The 20,101-nt window shown below is 67.4% G+C and overlaps 3 protein-coding genes across 4 annotated transcripts; 1 reads left to right on the top strand and 2 right to left on the bottom strand.

Annotated features, from left to right (window-relative positions):
* Positions 1-210: 210 nt before the first annotated feature.
* On the bottom strand, positions 211-4,366 carry ENGASE (endo-beta-N-acetylglucosaminidase). Its single transcript, XM_067308407.1, has 14 exons — positions 4,206-4,366; positions 3,943-4,019; positions 3,649-3,850; positions 3,049-3,197; positions 2,775-2,932; positions 2,482-2,630; positions 2,210-2,375; positions 2,032-2,135; positions 1,781-1,889; positions 1,500-1,672; positions 1,171-1,325; positions 972-1,074; positions 753-867; positions 211-648 (listed from the first exon to the last, which is right to left on the bottom strand). Exons 1-14 carry the CDS (start codon positions 4,364-4,366, stop codon positions 253-255), a joined length of 2,217 nt encoding a protein of 738 aa, XP_067164508.1. The 3' UTR covers positions 211-252.
* Positions 4,367-7,380: 3,014 nt separating this feature from the next.
* C1QTNF1 (C1q and TNF related 1) lies at positions 7,381-14,403 on the bottom strand. The gene is made up of 5 exons (XM_067308408.1): positions 14,308-14,403; positions 13,401-13,558; positions 9,697-9,847; positions 9,437-9,579; positions 7,381-8,855 (listed from the first exon to the last, which is right to left on the bottom strand). Exons 3-5 carry the CDS (start codon positions 9,831-9,833, stop codon positions 8,305-8,307), a joined length of 831 nt encoding a protein of 276 aa, XP_067164509.1. The 5' UTR covers positions 9,834-9,847; positions 13,401-13,558; positions 14,308-14,403; the 3' UTR covers positions 7,381-8,304.
* Positions 14,404-15,191: 788 nt separating this feature from the next.
* Positions 15,192-19,720, top strand: CANT1 (calcium activated nucleotidase 1). Of its 2 annotated transcripts, none has more exons than XM_067308148.1 (4): positions 15,192-15,272; positions 17,504-18,143; positions 18,442-18,645; positions 19,173-19,720. In XM_067308148.1, exons 2-4 carry the CDS (start codon positions 17,525-17,527, stop codon positions 19,541-19,543), a joined length of 1,194 nt encoding a protein of 397 aa, XP_067164249.1. In that variant the 5' UTR covers positions 15,192-15,272; positions 17,504-17,524; the 3' UTR covers positions 19,544-19,720. The 2 variants fall into 2 exon arrangements, with proteins under 2 accessions (XP_067164249.1, XP_013801297.1); XM_013945843.2 differs by lacking the exon at positions 15,192-15,272 and adding an exon at positions 16,922-16,991.
* The last annotated feature ends 381 nt before the right edge of the window (positions 19,721-20,101 follow it).

Raw genomic sequence — 20,101 nt, forward strand, 5'->3', positions numbered from 1 at the left:
GGCCCTGCCTGCTAATTGCTTGCTCACCAGACTGTGCTAAAATAATTGCTGCTATAAATTTTCTCTCCTTCTCCATGCAAGCGCTCCCGGGGAGGCAGCATGGGCGAGCCCTGGGGAGCAGCAGCATGCAGCCGGGGCCGCGGGAAGCTGCAGCGCCGCAGTGCCGATGCCCCGGCCCCCCATGCACACACGCACACACACAGAGACGACTTGGATGTGGGGGCTGCACCACGCTCCCGTTTAATGCCCGGCTCAGCTGGCACTGCCAGCCGGCTCGGAGTAGACGAGGAGCAGGCGCCCCCAGCGCTCGGGCGGCACGGGCAGCCCGTCGGCGCGCACCGGCTCCACCAGCAGCTCCAGGCGGCAGGGCTGCCGGGCGGCGGGCCGCGGCACTGCCAGCCCCACGGCGCGGTACGCGCAGCCCTGCGCCAGCCCCAGCAGCCACGGCGGCCCCGGCCGGCCCCCGGGGCACCGCGCGCCCTCGCAGCGCACGCGGAAGCCGCGGGCCCGGCCGGGCGGGTAGGACCAGCGCAGCGTGAGGCTGAGCGAGAGCAGCTCGGCGCCGGGGCCCTCCTGCCACCGCAGCTGCGAGGCCCAGACGTGCAGCACCTGCGGCGGGGAGCCCGCCAGGCTGGCGGCGTCCAGCACCTGCGGATGGGAACGGGGGTGCCGTTGGGATCCGGCCCGGAAGCCTCGGTGCACCCCCCCTCCGCACTGCCGCCCGCCACGCGCCTGCAGCGCCGCGTGCTCACCTGGACCTCGCCGAGGAGGCAGGCGAAGCTGGTGTCGCGCGGGCTGGCCTGGTGGCGGGACACCAGCAAGGAGAGGTCGTGCAGGCTGCAGTCCTGCAAGTCCAGCTCGTAGCACCTGCGCGCAGAGGGGGTCGAGCTGGCAGGGGGTGGCGGGGACGGGCCCCAGCCCGCTGCGGTGCAACCCTGCACCGGGGCACGCGCAGCCCCTGCAGCACTCACCGGCTGGTCCAGCCGCGGGCGCCGCGGGCGCAGCCGCCGAGCAGCTCGGCGAGGCCGGGCGGCGGCGCCGGCAGGAACCGGGGGTGATGCCGGGCATCAGGCTCTGCGGGAGGCAACGGAGGAGGCTGGGGGCTGCCCGGCGCTCGGCCACGGGTGCTGAGACCCGCCGGCCGCGGCAGCTGGGTGCCAGGGCGCTCACCGGCCACGGGGGTGACGCCGTCCGTGCGGCAGGACCCCGAGTCCTGGGTGGCGAGCTCCAGGGAAACAGCGAGCTCGTCGCGCTGCGGCCCCTCCAGCTTGTAGAGCAGGGTCAGGAGGAGCTTGGGGGGCGCCGGCACCTGGAAAGAGAAAAGGCTGATGACCCCAGATCCACCCAGAGAGACAGAGACAGGAGAGGAGAGAAAGAGGAGACACTGCGTTAGGTTGGCGGGGCGGCACGTGCCCCAGCGAGCCCCACGGCGCGCTCGGCGCCGGCACAGCTCTGCCCGGCTGCACCGGGCGGAAGCGGGGCCGCGGCGCCCGACTCACCGGACGGCAACGCGCTCCTCGCCGGCGAGTATGGTGCCCTGCACCCGCAGGGAGCTGCCGCCGCGCCAGGCGTCCCCCAGGCAGCAGCTCGTGCTCAGCCCGCCCTGGCGCTCGGCGTAGAGGGGCTGGATCTCCTGAGTGCTCAGGTCGTACCAGGGCCCGGCCTCTTCCTCCTGCAGGATGGGGAGCGCTGGGTCGGGGTGGGCAGCGGGCACCCCGCCGTGCCCGGCCCCCCCTTGCCCGCCCAGGGCCGAGCCGCCCCCCCTGCCCCCCGCACCCACCTTCCCGGCGACGAAGCGGCCGCTGCCCATGCCCAGGCTGAAGGAGGTCGCGAAGGGCAGCGTGCAGATGCTGTGCGTGGGCAGGTGCTCCGCCAGCAAGCCCCAAAACCTGCGGGAAAGGCAGGCATGGGAACGGAGCCCCCAGCTCGGGAAGCGGCGGCAGGCGGCGGGGGCACGACCGCCTGGCTGCAGCAAGGGCAGAGCCGGAATCAGCGCCCGCATCGCCCTCCCGGCGCCGTCCCCGCACTCACTCATTCTCGTTCTGCAGGAAGTTCTCCTCCCCCAGGCGCTCGTAGACCCAGCCGGGGGCAAAGATGGCAGCGGAGAAGCCGTGCTTGCGGATCAGGCTCAGGGGCTGCAGGACACGGCGTTGGGGTTAGCAAGGCCGCGAGGGTTGGCAGCCCGGGAGGAGGTGCTGGGATCGCGCACCTTGTCAGAGTCGAAGCCGCCGCCGAGCACATCGCCGCGGGCGAAGACGTCGATGCCAAAGTAGACGTCGGTGAGGCGCTGCCCGGCCAGGCTCTTGGAGCGCTCCAGCTGCTCCTCCTTCCAGTTGTAGTTGACGAACAGCCCGTCGCAGGCGTCAAAGAACTCCCTGGGGACGAGGTCGGCGCGGGAGGAGGATGCGGGGCTGTTCCCCCCCCCCCCAACCACCCCGTCCCGGGGCTGCTTTCGCCCGCGCCCGCCTCGCGGCCCCTCACCTGTTCTGCTCGTTCAGCTCATTCTGCCATTGCAGCTGGCCGCTCTGCACGATGCTGTCGTACCAGAGCACCAGCCCCCCCGGCACGGCCTCGTGCACCCGCGCCGTCAGGTGCCGCAGGAAGAGGGGCAAATTCCTCACCGCGGCCTCCTGCGGGCAGAGAGCAGAGGGCAGGGTGGGCACGGGGCAGGGGAGGCAGCCCGCGCGCTGCCACCGCGGCTGCGGCGATGCGGCCGGGCCCCGGCGGAGGTGACGCCCGCGGAGGCAGGGGGGCCGGGAGCGGGTGCTGCTCACGCTCAGCTTGTTCTCCAGGTTGACGAACCAGCCGTCGAAGCGGTAGTGCTGGGCGATGCGGGCCAGCTGCTCGCTGACGGCGCGGTACGCCTCCGGCCCGCCGGCCAGGAACGCCTCGCACAGCTTCTCCCCGTCCACCCACTCCGCGATGAAGGTGCCTGGAGAGGCGCCGGGAGCCGCATCAGCTGCAGCCGCCCCAGCCCCGGTGCCTGTGGCCCAGCCCCACGGCGCCGGCTCTTCTGCACCTGCACCCACCGCCTGCCCCGGCCCTCACCCAGCACGGGGACCCCGTTCCTGTGGGCCGCGTTGGTCCAGCACACGGGCGGGATGGTCACCGTGCGGTGGCTGAAGTAGACGAAGACATCGATGTACCGCCAGTGGTAGAAGACGTAGGGGTTGCGCGTGGCTGAGCCCTGGATGAACCTGCCGGCAGGGAGGGAGGAGGGCTGGGCCGGCGGCCGGGCACCGCAGCAAGGATGCTGCTGGGCGGATGGCCATCGCTCCGCGGCCGGACCCACGCCCCATCCACACCGGGCAGATCCCAGGCCACGGCACTGGGTGACCCATGCGCAGACCCCAGCTAGGGCTGGTCTGAGCAAGACCAGGGTGCTCTGGAGCCCAGGGCCAACTCCCTGCCTCCATCCCTGCCTGGATGAAGTCAGTCCAGCAGGAAATGATGAAACAAGCAGAGGAAAAACAGGTTTGGAGCTTGCGCCATGCTTGGAGACTGTGGAAAATACTCATTGGGGCAGATGCTGTCCACAACCGCCGCGGAGCCAGGGCCCCGGGGAGCGAGCAGGCTCCGTGCCGGCGCGAGCAGCTCTGCGGGGAGCACACCCCGGTCCCCGCCAGCTGGCGTCCCCGCAGCGCCCACCTGTCCTCCAGGTAGCCGCCCTTCATGTCGTGGCACACCAGCGTCCGGGGCCTCGCGGCGTGCAGCGGCGGCTGGCGCTTCGCCAGCGGCGTGGCGGCGACGTTGAAGTCGTCGTCGCCGGTGGGCCGCCAGGCCAGCAGCTCCTCCAGGCTCGACAGGAAGAAGCTGACCGGCTCCGTCGTGCTGGTGTCGAAGTGCCTCGCTGCGGGCAGGCGGGTGAGAGGCCGGGGCCGCGGTCAGGGGGGGCGGCGGGAGCGTCTCCCCCCGCCCGGGGCCGCGGCGGCGGTGCCTCACCTGACAGGGGCTGGGGGCTGTAGCTGACGGCTTCGTGCAGCACGGTGGTTCCCCGCGCCTCCGCCGCGGGCTCCGAGCTGCCGGCAGAGGGGCGCGTTGAGGCGGCGGCGGCGGCGGCGGCGGGCACGGAGGCGCCGCGACGCCGCGCTGCGAGCGCCGGTGCCCGACGGCAGCAGCACCGCGGCCAGCGCCCGCGCCCCGCCGGCGGCGGCGGCAGCACCGGGACCCCGCGCGCCCCGCGCCCGCCCGGCCCCGCCGCCCACCTCCGCCGCCGCCGCCCGGCCCGCTCCGCCGCCGCCTCCGCCTCCGTTTCCTCCGCCGCTGCCTCCGCCGCTGCCTCCGCCGCCTCCGCCGCCGCCGCCGGCCCGGCCTCGGGTCCGGCTCTCTTGCCGCGCCGGCCGCCCGCGTCCCGCTCCCCGTCCATGTCGCTGCCGCTGCTGCCGCCGCCTTCCGTCACTCGCGGCGCCGCGGCGCAGCCAACCCCGCCCCGGGGAGGTGGCACCGCCGGACGCTCCGCCCGGACCGTCCCGGCCCGCCCCGGCTCCGGCCCCGGCCCGCCCCGGACCGGCCGCCGCAGCCCGCCTCGCGCGGGGCGCACGGCGAGGCCCTCCCCGGGTGCACGGCCCCATCCCCGGGTGCGCAGCACCACGTCGGGGCGCGCGGACCTATTCCAGGGTGCACGGCCCCATCCCGGGGTGCACAGCACCACATCGGGGTGCACGGCCCCATTCCAGGGTGCATGGCCCCATCCCGGGGTGCATGGCCCCACCCCGGGGTGCATGGCCACATCCCAGCAAGCACGGCTGGCTTCATCCCGGGGTGCACAGTTGGCGCCATCCCAGGGTGCACAGTTGGTCCCATCCTGGGGTGCAAAGCCCCATATCGCGGCACATGTTGGCCCCATCCCAGGGTGCTCCGTGCAGGGCAGGGGCAGGGGAGGGAGGCGGCTCCCAAGCCCTTCCCGGGAGGGGACCCCGCTCCCCTCTCCTCTGCAGTCCCCTGCAGCATGGGGAGAGCCAGGGTTTGGCCTGCAGCACCAGGAGCCACCGAGGCTCCTGCGTCAGGCAGGGCTGGTCCCCGCTGAATCCCCCTGGGCAGAGCCAGGCTGGGGCCCTGCGGGGCCGAGAGGCGCCAGGCTCTGTGATGGGCTGGGACAGTGGCCCCAGCACCGTCCCACTCCAGGGAGCCTCCTTGTCATTCGGGGGCTTCCACCAGGCTGCTGCTGGTGACCCAATTAAAAGCGGCTCTGCAACACTCCTGAACCGACACGGGCCCAGAGAAACTCTTGGTGCAGGGCAGCTTCTGTCAGCTGTCCGAGGGGCCCAGCACGGCCCCACGACTTTGACACCCCGGGGCAGGGGGAGCTGGGAGGGAGGGACCCACAGGCTCGCTCTGAGCTGCACGGTTGCTGTGTGCTCAGCAGAGGAGCAGCCCGGAAATCTGCTCTGTTCTCAAGGCCTCGGGTGCCACGAGGGAATGGGCTGTGTCTGAAAGCTGTTTTCCTGGGAATGCCGTAACTGCCTGCTGCTCCCTGGGAGCTTGTTTTTGCAAATTGCAGCTGGGGGTTTGGTGCCAGTGGCCCTTTAAATCCAAACAAAGCAGTGTTTTCTTCACTGAAACCTTGCACTGCTTTTTTGGCTTTGGCTTGTTGTTTTTTTTCTTGCTCTGAGAACATTTTTGGTCATTAGGCCCCTTGTGGCAGCTGCTTTTCAGAAGCCTAAATCTGCTCTGTGCTCCACCAACCCACAACCAGGCCAGAGCAAGGGCCCGGGGCAAGGTGAGGGCAGGGATCTGGCTGGCAGCCCAGCGCTGTGGTTAGGAGCAGAGCCCACGTTCGGCCAGAAAAGAAGGCCTGGCTTGTCTCCTTGGTCTACATCCTGCATCAAAGATGCATCCAGGGCTCCAAAGCTGCGCAAGCTGGGTTGAACTGACTTGGCTGCTTGCACAAGGGAGGCATCAAAGCAGATGGGTTTTGCATCTCCACACTAAAAATACTGTGAGATTCCCTCAGCGCCTTCTCGAGCTCTTCTGCCTGCACACGTTTAATCACGACTCTGTTGAACGCTGCCCCACACGCCGGGCATGCCCCTCCCCAGCTCTCCCACAGGGCCCAAGCGGGTCCAGAGGCCGGGCTGCAGAGTGGGTGCTTTCGCCCTGAGCACCTCTCCCCAGCGCTGGCTCTGCAGGATGCCGGCGGCTGTGCGGGCGAAGGACAGGGCTGCTCCTCCTGGAACACCTCCCCCAGCCCCAGGCAGCTCCCGTGCGTGACCTCATCCCCGCGCTGCTCCAGGGAGCCTCTCCCAGTGATGTTCTTGGACAGAGACACCTCTGCCACCTGGCTGACCCGGCCTCGGGCTGCTGAGGACCCAGCCAAGGCCTGCGCAGGACAGCGGGGCTGGCGCAGACACGCGCCTTTGCAGCCAGGACCAAGCGCTCGTCGCCAGACCTGTGCAGGGGGAGCCAGGTCGCCCAGGCTGCAGGTCAGCGTGCACCATGCCGGCAGCGCCTCGCTGCTTTGGCATGTCCATGCTGAGGGGCGCCGTGTGATTCAGCTCCTTGGGCGCAGGGACAGCGCCAGCTTGCCATCACCCGGTGTTTGCATCCCTGCGGGGGACGTATGCGCTGCGGCCTCTGAGCTCTGCGCCGGGATGGCTCCCAGCCTGGCACCGGGCTGGCAGAGACCAGGAGGCTGCTGCCTCCTCCCGAGCGCCTGCGTCCATCCCCTCGCCCCATCCTGCATGGGCACGCAAGCGGCAGCCTCTGCAGCACCGCAGCATCAGGGCCCAAGGGCACCGACAGGCCCTAATAGCCCTGAGCAGCCTCACCTGGGGCTCCCACCCACACCCTGCCCATGGGTGCATGGCTGTATTTAAGCTCAGCCCAGGGCCTTCAGTCCTTTCCCAAGATGTGTTGTGGGCATGCTAGTCTCTAGCTCAGCCCAGCTGTGCCTGGCTGGGGACCCTGTTGATCCAGACCTGGACCCTGACCTGCAGACTGACTTCCTGGCTTAACCTCAGACCTGTGTCACCACCACGAACTTGCCTGATGATCTGGACTGCTGGTTAAACCTGGCTGCCATCCCTGGGTCTGCCCTGATCACCTTGCTTGGAGTCTGCAGGACAGTGGTGGTGGTGAGGCTGCTGCCCCACTGCTGGGTTGTGCTCTGCTCCCAAGTCCCTGTCCCTTAGGGAGCAGCTGGCCCTCATGGCTCCCTGACACCCGGTGCCCTGCTTAGGTCTCCTGGTAGGGAATGCTCCCACCAGGCTGCAGCCTGGGGTCTCCAGGGACAGCGTCACTTTCCTGCCACCAGCTTGGCCAGGCTGTGCTCAGCCCATGTCTCATGTGGCTTTTGGGGGAGGACCTGCACCCTGGGAGCTGGGAACCTGCCTGGGCTGCTTGGAGAACACACGCATGAAGCAGGAGGACACATCAAAAGCGTGAGTAAGACCCCACACCGTGGGCTGTTTAATGTCATCACAAGCTGTACAGAGAGCAGAGGGAGGGCAGCATGCTGCCTCAGGCCCTGCTCTGCTGTTGCATATACAAAAATAAAAAGCCTGGCCAGCAGAAAATCTAACCAACGAGGGAGAGGCTGAAGCCAGAGGTCCCTGCACCCAGGGCTGCCAGTCGGGATCTAGCCCCCTCCTTGGTGGGTGTCAGCACAGAGCAGAGGCTGCTGTGTGGGGACCGGGGTGGCAATTGGGAAAGGGGAACTGCTGCAATTTCCTCCCCCACTGGCAGCACTTACAGGGATGTGTCAGCCCAGGGCAACCCCCAGTGCCACAGGGCAGTATCCCAGTCCTTGTGACCCAGCTCTGAGGAAAGAAACAGGGGCCCTTAGTGTTGCTGCTGCTCCCCTCCTCTATCCTGCTGGGTGCTGAGCACCCTCCACCCTCTTCCGGGAGAAGCCTGTAGTGCATGTCGCAGGGAGGGCTGCTGAGCAGGGGGGCGAAGGAACAGTGTGGAAACAGTCTGTGCAGCTTTGTACTGCGGCCATTGGCAGTCAAAACCGTTCAGCTGGTGCCAGGTCACAGCCATGCTCTGCACATCTACACCCCAGCAAACCCAGCTGTGAACCAAGTGCAGGTGGGGACGTGTTCCCTGCCTGCCCCAGCCGAGCAGGTGCTTCCCAGGTCACAAACGCAGCAGAGGCTGGAAGCAGCTCCATCACCCCAGGTGCATCCGATCGGCCCCTGGTGGAGCTGGATGGGGGTGGTATTCACATGTTCATACAGCTGCTGGGGGTGCTGGCATGTAAAAGGGCTAACGGATTAACGGAGGGTGGCATGCCTGGGGCAAGGGGGGTAGCAGGGGCTCCTCGGACGCCTGCCCCGAGGGAGGAGGAGCAGGGCTGCAGCAGGCTCAGGGGTCCCCGCTGTACTTGATGAGGTGGCCGCTGAAGGTGATGTAGGTGTCGTACTCATCACTGAAAACAGCGTTCTCGCGCTCGCCCTTGTAGAGCCGCACCCAGACCTCGTCCTTCTCCTGCAGCTCCAGCATGACGCTCTGGCTCTGCATGATGCTGCGGTCGCTCACCTGGGCGTAGAGGATCACCACCTCCGCCCCGTTGTGCATGATGTGCAGGTAAGTCTCCTTCTGGTTCCAGGTGTGCACGTTGAGGCTGAAGTAGTAGATCCCGGGGACGTAGCAGTAGAATTTGCCCGTGAACATGTTGAAGTGTTCGTAGAGGTTGACAAACTCCGTGTCGAAGATCAGCGTTTGGTAGTAGTCATTGCTGTGCAGGGGTTTCTTGCGGCCCACCGAGAAGGCTGCGTAGTGGCTCTTGCAGCGCTCCCCCGGGGCGCCCACGCTGCCCTTCTGCCCCTTGGGCCCCGTGTGGCCCCTGCTGCCGGCCACCCCCATCTTGCCGAACTTCCCCTGCATGCCTCGCTCGCCTCGGTCTCCCTTCTCTCCTGGGCAAAGCAGGAGGGATGGTGCTGTCAGAGGTGGGTGCCACCTCCACCCCCAGTGCCCGGGAAGCTGTCGGCATGCCGAGACAGCCCCTTCGGCTGGCAAAAGGGGATAGAGGCAGAGCAGGGACCCCCATGTCCCCCAGACCTGCTGCTCTGACCAGCTCTGCCTGCCCACAGCCCGCCCGCTGTCCCTGCTCCCCCCAGCTGTCAGAAAAACTGGGCTCTGACGTTCCCCCACCAAAGCTGCTGCCCTGATCAGCAGTGTGAGCAGCTCAGGCCTTGGGGAGGTCTTCTGCATCCCCCCCTGCTCCATGCAGGGTCCCGCGCTGCAGGCACCAGCCCCAGCACCTCGCTCCCCCTCCAGCCGCTCGGGGAAGCAGGTTTGTGCTGACCAGCACCCAGAGAGCAGAGACTCAGCACGGGGAGCCCAGCACTGCTGCGGTCCCGGGGAGACGCCGGCAGGTAGCGCGGGCAGCTCCTGCCCTGCAGCGTGGGGTGCCCAGCTGCGGGTTCGGCTGGGGCAGCTGCCCAGCACCCGGCCCGTGGCAGTCGGTGCCCTGCCGTGCCCAGGCAGCCCTCACCTTTCAGGATGGTCATGTTGATCTGAGGCAGGGGCTGGCGCGGGGGGTAGGCGTAGCGCTGGTCGGGTGGCTCACAGCAGCGGACGCAGCGGGGCTGTGGGGGCAGCTCCTCCTGGGCACCGCTGTCCTGCTCCCACCTGGCCCTGAGGGAGGGAGGGCAGAAAGCAAAGCGCAATGGGGAGCTGTGGTGGGGGCTGGGGGCCCTCGGTGGGCACCACGACTGCCCTGTCCCCCATGGTGAACTGCCCCAGGTCCCTCACCTGGCAGCGTGGTGCTGGGACGGCGCCTCCTCGGGGTCCATCTGCAAATGCGGGCTGGGGCTGGGCTGGCTGCCTGCAGCGGTGGGCAGCAGCAGGCAGCAGAGCAGCAGGACACCGGCTGCCCCAAGCCCCTCCATGCTGCAGCAGCACCCTGTGAGACACGGGGGACAGCTGAGGGGGACAGCAAGGCCCAGCAGAACCCAGGGAGGTGGGCAGGGTGCAGGCAGGGATGAGGGCTGCGGTGGCAGGATGGGACTTCATGGGGACGCATCCTTCCAGTGCCCCTGCCTCAGCCAGCCGGGCTGGGATGGGGATGTGCTGGAGGGAAGGGGCAGCAAGGGAGCGTGTGGAGCAGGGGCAGGCCCTGGCCGGGGCCATTCCCCACACTGACCAGCTGCTAGAGGGGTTGAGTCCAGGCCTCTGCAAAGGGGCAAAGCATGTGGGTTCCCCCCAGCGCTGCATCCTGTCCCCAGCAACTGCCAAAATGTCCTGCTGTGTCCTGTGACATCCCCAAAACAGGACCTGGCTGCACCAGGCAGGGCACAGCCGCGCTTTCAGCCCAGGCATTGCCCATTGCGCTGGGAAGTCACTGCTGGGAGAAGGGCACCAAGCTTGCACGGTGCTCCTGGCTGCCAGAGCTGCCTGCACACTGCCTTCCTGCCTGGGACCTGCCCCTCATGGGGGTCCCCAGCCCTGCTCTTGGGTGCAGGGTCTGCATTCAGGCTCATGCCAGCCTGGTGGGTGCACTCCTGCTCCTGCCCTGGCCCCAGGGACTGAGTGCGCAGGCAGCCTGCAGGTGCACAAACCTGCGAAAGGAGCTGCCCCTGCCCCAGGCAACAGCCAGCCCTCAGCCTGCACCCATGTCCATCACCTGAGGGCTTGCAAGGAAACAAAACCTGCTTCTCCAGAGCCACAAATACCTCTTGGCATCCACAGCCCAGCTGGGAGCCAGCCACCACTGGGAAAAACCACCTTGGCAGCCAAGAACCTGCATCCTGCATGGGGCCAAAGCTAATGCTTGCAATAGCTGGTGGCACCATGGTCCAAATGAGGCAGCTGCCCCTCCTTGCTTTGTCACACTCATTTTTCTTGAGCTTGAGGCTGTGTCTAGATGTGGGGCTGAGCACACAACGTCTCACCCCGCAGTCCTGGAGGGGCCAGGCCAGCTCTGGGGCCAAGCAAGCGCGTGGTGCTGCCCAGCTGCTCGGCATGCCATGGCAGCAGGGTCTGAGGTGGTGCCATGCTGCAGGGCTCCTGGTAAGCGTGAGTGCAGGACCGTGGGCACAGGGAACTGCTGGGGCATTGCAGATCCTGTGGGCTAGTCCAGAGAGCCCAGTGCAGCCCAGAAAGCCACAATGGGGCCCATGGGCAAAGCTCAGTCTCAATCAGGTGCATCCACAAAGGGGAATGGCCTTTGCCTTACTCTCCCCTCTTCTTCCAGATGGCCTCCCTGCTTGTTGCTTGGCAGTGCACCGAGGGATGCAGGCTCCGAGGAGCTGCCTGGGTCTGCACGGAGCCAGGAACACGTGTCCCAAAGAGCCCCTTGTGCCGCAGCCCTGTGTCTTGAGAGCAGAAGGGGCTGCTGCCCCTGTGGGGAGGAGAGAGGAGCCAGGCCAGCAAGGGGCCAAGCATGCCATGGACCAGCACCTCCTGACCCATCCCAGTGGGGACAGGCTGGGCAGGGGGGACAGCTCTCTGGTGTTTGGGGCAGAATCCAGCTGTTTGGTGAATGCCTGCTCCCCGTGCAGCAGGGATCCCCGGTAAGCGACTCCTCCAGGGCAGGGGCAGCCTCAAGCCAGGCTGTCCACGTTGTCCCTGGTGCGTCAGGGCCGGCCGGGTCCTGGTGCCGGGGCAGCGCTTGCTCCCGGCAATCACGGGCGCGGAGGGCGTTCGAGGCCAGGATGCCTGGCTTATGAGTCATGTTAACTGCAGCCGGGAAGGGGAGGAGGGATGGGGAAAGGCTCCAAAGGGCTTTCCCGTAGCTGTGCACCCTCTGCAAAGGGCCGTCCCCTCACACGTTTCCCCCTGTGCCTGCCTGGAGAGGGGCTGTCGCCTGCAAGGTCCCGGGCAGCCTGTCCTGCCCTGTGCACCGAGCCCAGCGTCTCGGCCCGCGCCTGGCCAGCGCTGCCTGGTACTGACAGAGGCAGAGCTGTCAGCACTGCGCTGGAGCCTGGCGCCACAGCCTCCCTCCCCGTGCCGCGAGTAGATGTAATTCAGGGGAGTATCAGTCCTGGCTCTCTCAACCCTGCCTGGCCTCCAGCTGTGCCAGCCATGTGCCAGCAAGCGCGGCATGCAGCCTGCACGGTGCGGCGCTCGTGCTGTCGGGAAGCCTGTGGCTTTCCCTCTGCTCTGGGATGGCAGCTCTGAGGCTTCCCATCAAGCCAGGCATTCCCCCGGGACCTGCGGCAGGCTCAGCCCTTGGGAAAATGCAGCTTTACAGGGAACTGCTCAGCAGGGCTAAGAAATCCTTAACCAGGAAATTCCCACTGAGAAAAGGCAGCTCATTTTCCAGGCTGTTGCAGCGCTGCAAATGGAGGCGAAGGCGCTGTGTGCACAGTGCTACCAGCGCTGGGCAGGAGAGCCGGCGCGCATGGCGCGCTTGCAGGCAGTGCGCAAGGCTCGGCGATGCCCCTGAGCCCATCTCCCTCTGCACCCTGCAGACGTACTGGGTGGGAGGTGCACCTATATGCACGGTCTTGCTGAAGGGACTCTGTTTTTTCCTGTCAGGGCTGGATGCTCTCCAGGAGCGGTTTGGAGATTTAAATGCAGTGGCTGCTAAAGCCTTGGGACTGCAAGTCAAAACATCCTGAAATACATTCCAGGCGGTGTTAAAGATCGGGATGAAGCAAGAGCAAACCCGAGGGAGAAGGGGGGTTGCAGAGCGGCGTGGCGGCAGCAGGACCCGCATGCCCCTCTCACCCTCCCTGCTCACTGGATACAGCCCTCCCTGAGCCCCAGCAGCCAGAGCAAGGATGTTTCTGGTGTCCAAGGATGTGCTGGTGGGACTGGCTCTCCCCAGCCTTTTGCAGCAGCAGCCTGCAAGTTTGTGGAGCTGCTTGTACCCCAGTAGCAGCCCAGACCTGGTGGGCAGCAGGGTGGGAGCTGCCTGGGGGCAGCTGTGCTCAAGGGCTAATGGGGGGATCACAGCTCTTGACCCAGCCCTCCAGCTCCTGTGGCACCCAGCAGAACCAGCAAGAAGTCGTGCTGGGGACTCCAGCCACCGCCTTGTCGCTCATCGACGTGCCAAGTGGTTGGCCCGGCCCTGGGTTTCATGCGCTTGGTGGGTGCTAGCATCTCAGACGTGTGGCTCGGGCAGGGCTGGGGGAGCCGCAGTGGCTCTGCGGTGTTGAGCCTGCTCTGCCGGCTCCAGCATTAATCCTCTCCCAGGGTCTCACTTCCCAGAGCTGCTGCAGGTTGGGCAGTGCCCCTCCAAGGGGCTCAGCCCCACGGTTCCCAAAGCCCCCTTTGCAGGCACGACAGGGTCTTTACCCAGCTAACTAGAATGGGGGGCCAGGCCCCCTTGCTGGACATGCCCCAGCTCACCCACGCACCCAGCGTGGCTGCATGTGCCTCCTGGGTGAGTCTGGACAGATGCCGGAGCGCCCGTGGCTGATGGCATGCATGGATGTGCACACGAGGTGCAGCTCCACGGCGCTTGGGCCTGCACGGCAAACACCCCAGGGCCCCACCTGCCCTCCACCTACCTCTGGGGCAGGGCTGCTCTCTCCTCTCGCTGCCTTTCCTTCTCTAGGGCATCTTCCCGGTGCCGCGCCGCCAGCCCCTCCGGACACGGGCACAGAGCCTGCTCCCTGTCTCTCTGACAGCCTCTTCTCCTCCTTTGGCCCGGGCGGAAATGCACTTTCTAGAGAATAAAGGAGGAGAGGGAAGAAGCGGGACAAACGCGGCGAGCCGCCCTCCCCCTGCCAGATGTGAGCCCAGCGGAGCGCGGTCGGTCGGCGTTAACCATGTGTGCACCCAGCGCCTGCCAGCTCCGGGCCTGCGGCCGCAGCCGTTACTGGCCTGAGATCAGGGAAGGCGGGTTTCGTGTGCCAGAAAGTGGCTCCAGATGTTGGAGACAGGCGCCAAGGGGAGGCTCCCTGGAGGACGCAGCCTCTGCTCCGGGGCAGGAGCCTGCCCGCGCCAGGGGAGCCACTGGAGCCTGCCACCCCCCGACCAGGGCTGGTATTTTCATGGATGCCTGCACAGCTGGTGCCTGCCTGCCTGCCTGCCGGCTGTGGAAATGCATCCCGCGCTGCAGTGCTGGGGCAGGATCTGTGCCGGCTCCCTACAGCCCGTCCCGAGGTGACGTGGGGTCAGCAGGGCACATCTGAGCCAGCGGTGCAGGATGGCAGCAGGGGCTGCAACCTGCTCCTCCCTGAAAGGACGACTTGTGCCCTGGGGCTCAGGGGGAGATGCTCAAAGCAGGGCCGTGTGTGCAGTGTGGGACGGCCTGGGGTGCTCTCGGTCGCTGGCCCGTGTCCCCGGGGCAGCCCACGGCCCCTCCGCACACGGCGAGGCTTGCATGGGCCAGGGTGGGCGCGTCGGCCGCCGTCCCTCTCGCCTGGCTCCAGCCCCACGGCCCCGGAGCAGGGTCCCTCGCCGCCTCCCTACCTGGCTCTGCTCCACGCTGGATCCCGGCTGCAGCCCGGGGTCGGTGCAGAGCGGCAGGAACGTGGGTGCCGAGGCGCTGCGCTCCCGCTCCCGCCTAATTCCTTCGCCCGCCGCGGGCGCCGAGGCAAGCGGCTGGGTGGGGGAGCTGCGGCGGCGGGAGGAGCCGGTCCGACACGCGGCGTCTTGCCCACCGGGGCGCCGGAGACAAGCGTGGGAGCCGGGGCGGGCTGCGCCCGCGGCCGCGGTCCTGGCGGGAGGGAGCCAGGAACATCCCCTCCGGCGAGGGAGCGCAACCCACCGCGTGGCCTGCAGCGGGGCTTGGGAGGGGGCCGAGACCCCCGGGCAACTGGGGGGTCCGAGCGGCTCCACGGAGCCAGGACCTCCCCGAACACGGCTGAGCCCCTCCGGGGCCACGCGACCCCCCCCCCCCCCCGGCTGGGCTCCACCAGCCCCTCGGACAAACGGGCTGCACGCGCGAAGGGGGTCGGCGTGGGGCTGGAGCCCCCCTGGAGCACAACCAGGGGCTCCGGCGGCGCAGAGCAGCTCCCTGGGGGCTCCGGGCAGGGGGTGCCCCCAGCCGGCACCCGCGATGGGGCCAGGCCTGGAGAACAGGGGGGCGGCGGCTGCCCCGACGGGATGCACCGCCAGGCGGCTCAGGGCCAGCACGGCCGGCGGGGGCAGGAGGCTCCACCAGGCCCAAGCGGGCAGGCAGTGGCAGCGCGGGCGGACTGCAGCCCCCAGCAGGCGCCGCGGCTGGGCGGGCGGGGGCGGAGTGGGCGGGGGCGGAGTGGGAGCTGCTGGGAGTTGTAGTTCCAAGCCCCCAGGCCGCGTGCGCGGAGGTGTTTTGGTCCGTGCCGGGAGCCGTGTGGGCGCGCGGGGCATGCTGGGAGCGGTAGTCCGCGCTGGCGGCTGCGCGCGGCGGCGGCGGCGGGGGAGGCCGGCGTGAGCGCTCGGTCGGCGCCGCGGTGAGCGGGGACCCCGGGCTGGAACCGGAACCGGAACCGGGGCCGGGGCACTCGGGCGGGGCCGTGGGGGCCGCCACGGCCGGGCCCCGGTGAAGTGGGGGTCGCTGAGGCCGGGCCCGGGGTGGGAGTGCGGGGAGGCCCTGGAGAGGCCCCAGGGGGAGCGTTGGGGCCCGGACAGGGCCGCTGGGGGGGCCCGGCGCCCTGCTGAGGGTGGGCGCGTTGGGGTGTCCCAGGGAGGGTGCGGGGGGGGGTCCTGGCTGTGCTGGGCCGGGTGCATTGGCCCCCTCCTTCCCCCACAAATGCCTTGCTCGGGGTGGGTGCGTTGGGGTCCCCATGGCCAGGCTGAGCGCTGGTGCATGGACCCCCCCCCCCCCAAATGCCTTGCTCATGATGGGAGCATTGGTGTCTCCATGGCCATGCTGAGGGCCGGTACATTGGGGCTCCCCCAAACGCCTTGCTCAGGGTGGGTCCATTGAGGTCCCCATGAGCAGGCCATTGGGGCCCACCCCAAATGCCTTGCTGAGGGTGGGTGCCTTGGGGTCCCCACACTCGGGGCAGGTGTGTTGGGGTCCCCATGGCCATGCTGAGGGCTGGTGCATTGGGGCCCCCCCAAATGCCTTGCTGAGGGTGGGTGCCTTGGGGTTCCCATGGCCATGCTGAAGGCCGGTGCATTGGGGCCCTTAGGGCCCTGCTTAGGGCGGGCGTCCTGGGGTCCCAGGCAGGGCGGAGTGGCGCTCCCCGTCCCCCTGGGGCTCTGTCCCTCGCCGTACCGCGGCGTTCCCATTGCCTTGCGGCAAGCAGCTATCCCACACCAGCTCTCCCGGCTCTGTGCCCATGTCCCCACCGTGGCCGGCAGCGCACACATCTGCCCGGTGCTCGGCCCCCCACGCTCAATGGAGCCTCTGTTCGCACCTCAGGCTGCCTGAAAGGCACATTGAGAGCCCCGCAGCACGGCTGCCGGTGGGGAGCATGGACCGTGCCCCGGCCATACCAGGCACCGTGCTCGGGGCCCCAGAGTGGCTAGGGATGGGCCCTTCAGGGACAGCCCTGGGCCAGAGGAGGGAGGTGGCAGGTATCCACTGTGCCTAGGCCGTGGGGAGCCCTCTGCCCTCCCCTGGCCCCAGGCTGAGGGATTGCTGCCCGGCAGGGCATCCTTTGCCCGTGCTGCATGGCACAGAGCGAGAGCAGCTGGTACTGGGGTAGGGGCAGATTCCAGCCCCAGGGAAGCTGCTTGTTCCCTGCACCTTGAACAACCCGCAGCAGCAGCTGCAGGAGCCCAGGAGAGCTGCCACGTCCCTCATTGGGTGATACGGAGGGACGTGGCAGGGCGAGACGCTGCTGGCTCCGCGGGCTTGGGTGCATCGGCCCTGCATGCAGGCACAGACCAGGGCAGGCTGAAGGTACCCACGCATCTGTCCTGCCCAGAGGAGATGGTGTGACCGTGGCTGGCCAGGCAGGGGATGACAGGGAGGGGGCTGCTGCAGCTTTAAGGCTCGGGCAGGTCAGGGCGTGTGTCCCTGGGACCTGTGCGCTGTGCTTCCTGCTCCAGCGCAGACATCCTGCTCGGGCGGAGCTGCCACGTGTCTCCCGTCTCCTTCTCGCTGTCCCTGCTGGGTGCTGGGGACACATTTGCAAGCAAGGGCTGGCTCCACCGGGGCCGCGGCAGCAGGGCCAGGCCAGCTCATGGATCTGTGCGAGCGAGCCACTCCGGAGACAAAGGTCGGTCTTGCCGCCTAGTTGAGGAGCTCCCATAAACAGGAACCTCCTCCTTCTCCGGGCTATGCAAGGCCTCTGCTCAGCAGGGCACCTCGACTGGGTCCCCTGGGGTTCACCCCGGACCAGGGTGTCTGGCCCGCTGCAGCCCATCGGGCAGGGAGAGGATGCTCTGCAGCTCATCGTGCACAAGAACAGCTGCACACCAGCATGTGCAGGCTCCTTCTGACCTCAGAGCGCAGAGGGGGAGGCTGAGAGGGGGCTAAAAGTGGCTAAGGGCTCCTGCAGCAAGCCAGGTCCCTCGGGATGCTGATCTGTGTGAAGTACCCATGCTTAGGCTCTCCTTCCAGCGCAGCTTCTCAGCGTGCAGCGGCAGCGCCTTCCCCTGCCGCAGAAGAATAGGCGATGCGGCCCCTCGCCTCTCCCTTGGGCACAGCCGTGCCCTGCAGTCCCACCCCAGCTTGGTGCAGCACCATGCTCTAGCTCTCTGACCTGCTGCCTCTCCTTTCCGCTGCCAGGTTCTCCTCGCCCCCAGTCTGATGCCCGTCCCGCCTTGCCATGAGTCTATGAGCTCCCTCCGGATCAGCGTGGGTGGCCTTCCTGTCCTTGCGTCCATGACCAAGGGTGCTGACCCCCGTTTCCGACTGCGCTGGAAGGCCATCGTGCTGTCCTCAGCCTGCGTGGTGTTTCTGCTGCTGCTCCTCTGCTTGCACCGCTCCTCCCCAGCACGGCCCATCCCGCCCAATCCTCACAACTGGCGGCTCGGCCTGCAGGCAAGGGACCGCTACAATGACACCTACCCGCTGTCCCCACCCCAGAGAAACCCTGAGGGCGTGCGCTACCGCATCGGGGTCATTGCGGACCTGGACACACAGTCCCGGGGCTCTGAGGAGCACACCTGGTTCAGTTACCTGAAGAAAGGCTACCTGGTGCTGTCAGACAGCGGGGACAGCGTGACGGTGGAATGGGACAAAGACGAAAGCGTGCTGCAGTCGCACTTGGCTGAGAAGGGCAGGGGCATGGAGCTCTCGGAGCTGGTCGTCTTCAACGGGAAGCTGTACTCTGTGGACGACCGCACAGGCGTGGTCTACCAGATCGAGGGCAACAAGGTGGTGCCCTGGGTGATCCTCTCGGACGGGGACGGCACTGTGGGGAAAGGTGAGCCTGCCCTGTGCTGCCCAATTAGCTGCCCCCGGGCGGGGGAGACCCCGCGGACCCGGAGCAGTGAAACCTCTGGCGCTTTGTATCGTGCTGGGGTGGGATGCACCTTTTCTGTGACCACACAGGCCTGGTCAGGAGGGCGATGCTTGCCCAGGGACCAGCCGACTGGGAGAGGTTCCGGCACTGAGCCATCTCGTGCGGAGGTCAGGGAACCGGGAGCGGGGAGCCATGGGGCGGTCTAACGTCTGTGTGCTGCTGAGCCCCCGCCCGGCTCATGCTCTTCTCTCCCCTGCAGGCTTCAAGGCAGAGTGGCTGGCGGTGAAAGACGAACGCCTCTACGTGGGAGGACTGGGCAAGGAGTGGACCACGACAACGGGGGAGGTGGTGAACGAAAACCCCGAGTGGGTGAAAGTCATCGGCTACAAAGGCGACGTGGGCCACGAGAACTGGGTGGCGAACTACAACGCGCTGAGGGCCGCAGCTGGGATCCGACCCCCAGGTACTAAGCAAGGCTCATTCCTGCTGCCGCGTGTCCCGCACCCTGCGTGGGCTCCACGGCCGGGATCTCCCTGTGGATATGGGGACTGGTGCGAGATCTAGAGGATATGAGAGGCCTGAATGAGCCTTCCCCCGTTCTGGCAGAGGAGGCGAGAAGCTGCTCTGTCCGCAGTCCTCTCCCCTCTGTCCATAACGCGAGCAGCTAGAGGACGGCTCAGCCAGCACTGTGTCTGGCTGTCTGGGTCCCCCGGGTGGAGGAGGCAGTGCCGTGGGGTGCACCCTGCCCTGCTTTGGGAGGGATGGGATGTGGCCTGCCGTGCTGGGAGATCAGCACTGGGTGACAGTGCAGGAAGAGGCGGAAGCGTTTGCAGTGTGAGCCCGTACGTGGTTCTGACTCCCTACCTGTGGGTGCTCTTTTGGTGTGGGGAAAGAGTGCTGCCCCAGCCCTGCCGGCACCAGGTGCTTGCTCAGCCTCATGGGGTGCTGTGCTATCACACCATGCTGTCACATCCTGCTCCCCTGCCCTAGGCTACCTGATCCATGAGTCGGCATCCTGGAGCGACACCTTGCAGCGCTGGTTCTTCCTGCCGCGCCGTGCCAGCCACGAGCGCTACAACGAGAAGGCGGACGAGCGGCGGGGCACCAACCTGCTGCTGAGCTCCACCCAGGACTTCGGGGATGTCACGGTAGGGCGTGTGGGCGATGTGGTCCCCACCCACGGCTTCTCCTCCTTCAAATTCATCCCGGACACAGACGACCAGATCATTGTGGCGCTGAAATCAGAAGAGGACAATGGCAAGATCGCCAGCTACATCATGGCCTTTACTCTGGACGGGCGCTTCCTCCTGCCTGAGACCAAAATCGGGAGCGTGAAATACGAGGGCATTGAATTTATTTAAGAGACTTTTGCACTGGACTGGAGGGATGAGGGAGGCCTGGGAGGGGTGCTGGGGCAGGCCCGGTGCGCGTGCCCCCGGGCTCACTGGTCAGGCTCCGGCAAGCTGAGGGATGCCTTGCAGCGCTCCCAGCTCTGTACTCGGCCTTGGCACCTCCTGTAAAGCGTTGGCTTTGCTGCAGTGCGCGTGGTGCGAGTGTTTCGGCAGTGGCACCTGGTGGCAAAGGACTGTCACCGCATGGTGTTCCCAGCCTCCCGCTGGCCCGCGAGACCCCAGCCCAGGGCCCCCAGCTGCCAGAGAAGATGAAATAGTGAAGTTCCCTTGCACGGTTTTCCCCGGGGAAGCCCGCGCCGCAGCCGTTAGCGTGCAGCCCAGCCCCTGCTTGCAACAGAAACCCTCTGTGGTGAGTTGGTGGCTCTGATGACGGCCCGGGTTTCCGGCCAAAGAGAGAGTTTGAGTTCCGGGAATGCTGACATGGTCTAGAGCCTGATCTCCCCCATTCTAGTCCATGGTGCCTGGGGTGAGGGTATCTTCCTTGCATCCCTGTGGTGTTTTGCTGGG

This window comes from Apteryx mantelli, chromosome 19 (genome assembly GCF_036417845.1).
Source record: "Apteryx mantelli isolate bAptMan1 chromosome 19, bAptMan1.hap1, whole genome shotgun sequence".
NCBI lineage: Eukaryota > Metazoa > Chordata > Aves > Apterygiformes > Apterygidae > Apteryx > Apteryx mantelli.

Bases quoted from the DNA above. Each gene is read 5' to 3' on its own strand.
- CANT1 (XM_013945843.2), top strand. From the start codon at position 16,956: ATGGATCTGTGCGAGCGAGCCACTCCGGAGACAAAG. The intron at 16,992-17,503 runs GTCGGTCTTGCC...TTCCGCTGCCAG, and splicing joins GAGCCACTCCGGAGACAAAG to GTTCTCCTCGCCCCCAGTCT. The intron at 18,144-18,441 runs GTGAGCCTGCCC...TCTCCCCTGCAG, and splicing joins GGACGGCACTGTGGGGAAAG to GCTTCAAGGCAGAGTGGCTG.
- ENGASE (XM_067308407.1), bottom strand. From the start codon at position 4,366: ATGGACGGGGAGCGGGACGCGGGCGGCCGGCGCGGCAAGAGAGCCGGA. The intron at 4,020-4,205 runs GTGGGCGGCGGG...CTCTGCCGGCAG, and splicing joins GCCGGGCGGCGGCGGCGGAG to CTCGGAGCCCGCGGCGGAGG. The intron at 1,673-1,780 runs GTGGGTGCGGGG...CCCATCCTGCAG, and splicing joins GCCGCTTCGTCGCCGGGAAG to GAGGAAGAGGCCGGGCCCTG.
- C1QTNF1 (XM_067308408.1), bottom strand. From the start codon at position 9,833: ATGGAGGGGCTTGGGGCAGCCGGTGTCCTGCTGCTCTGCTGCCTGCTG. The intron at 9,580-9,696 runs GTGAGGGACCTG...TCCCTCCCTCAG, and splicing joins TCCCAGCACCACGCTGCCAG to GGCCAGGTGGGAGCAGGACA. The intron at 8,856-9,436 runs GTGAGGGCTGCC...TGCTTTGCCCAG, and splicing joins CAACATGACCATCCTGAAAG to GAGAGAAGGGAGACCGAGGC.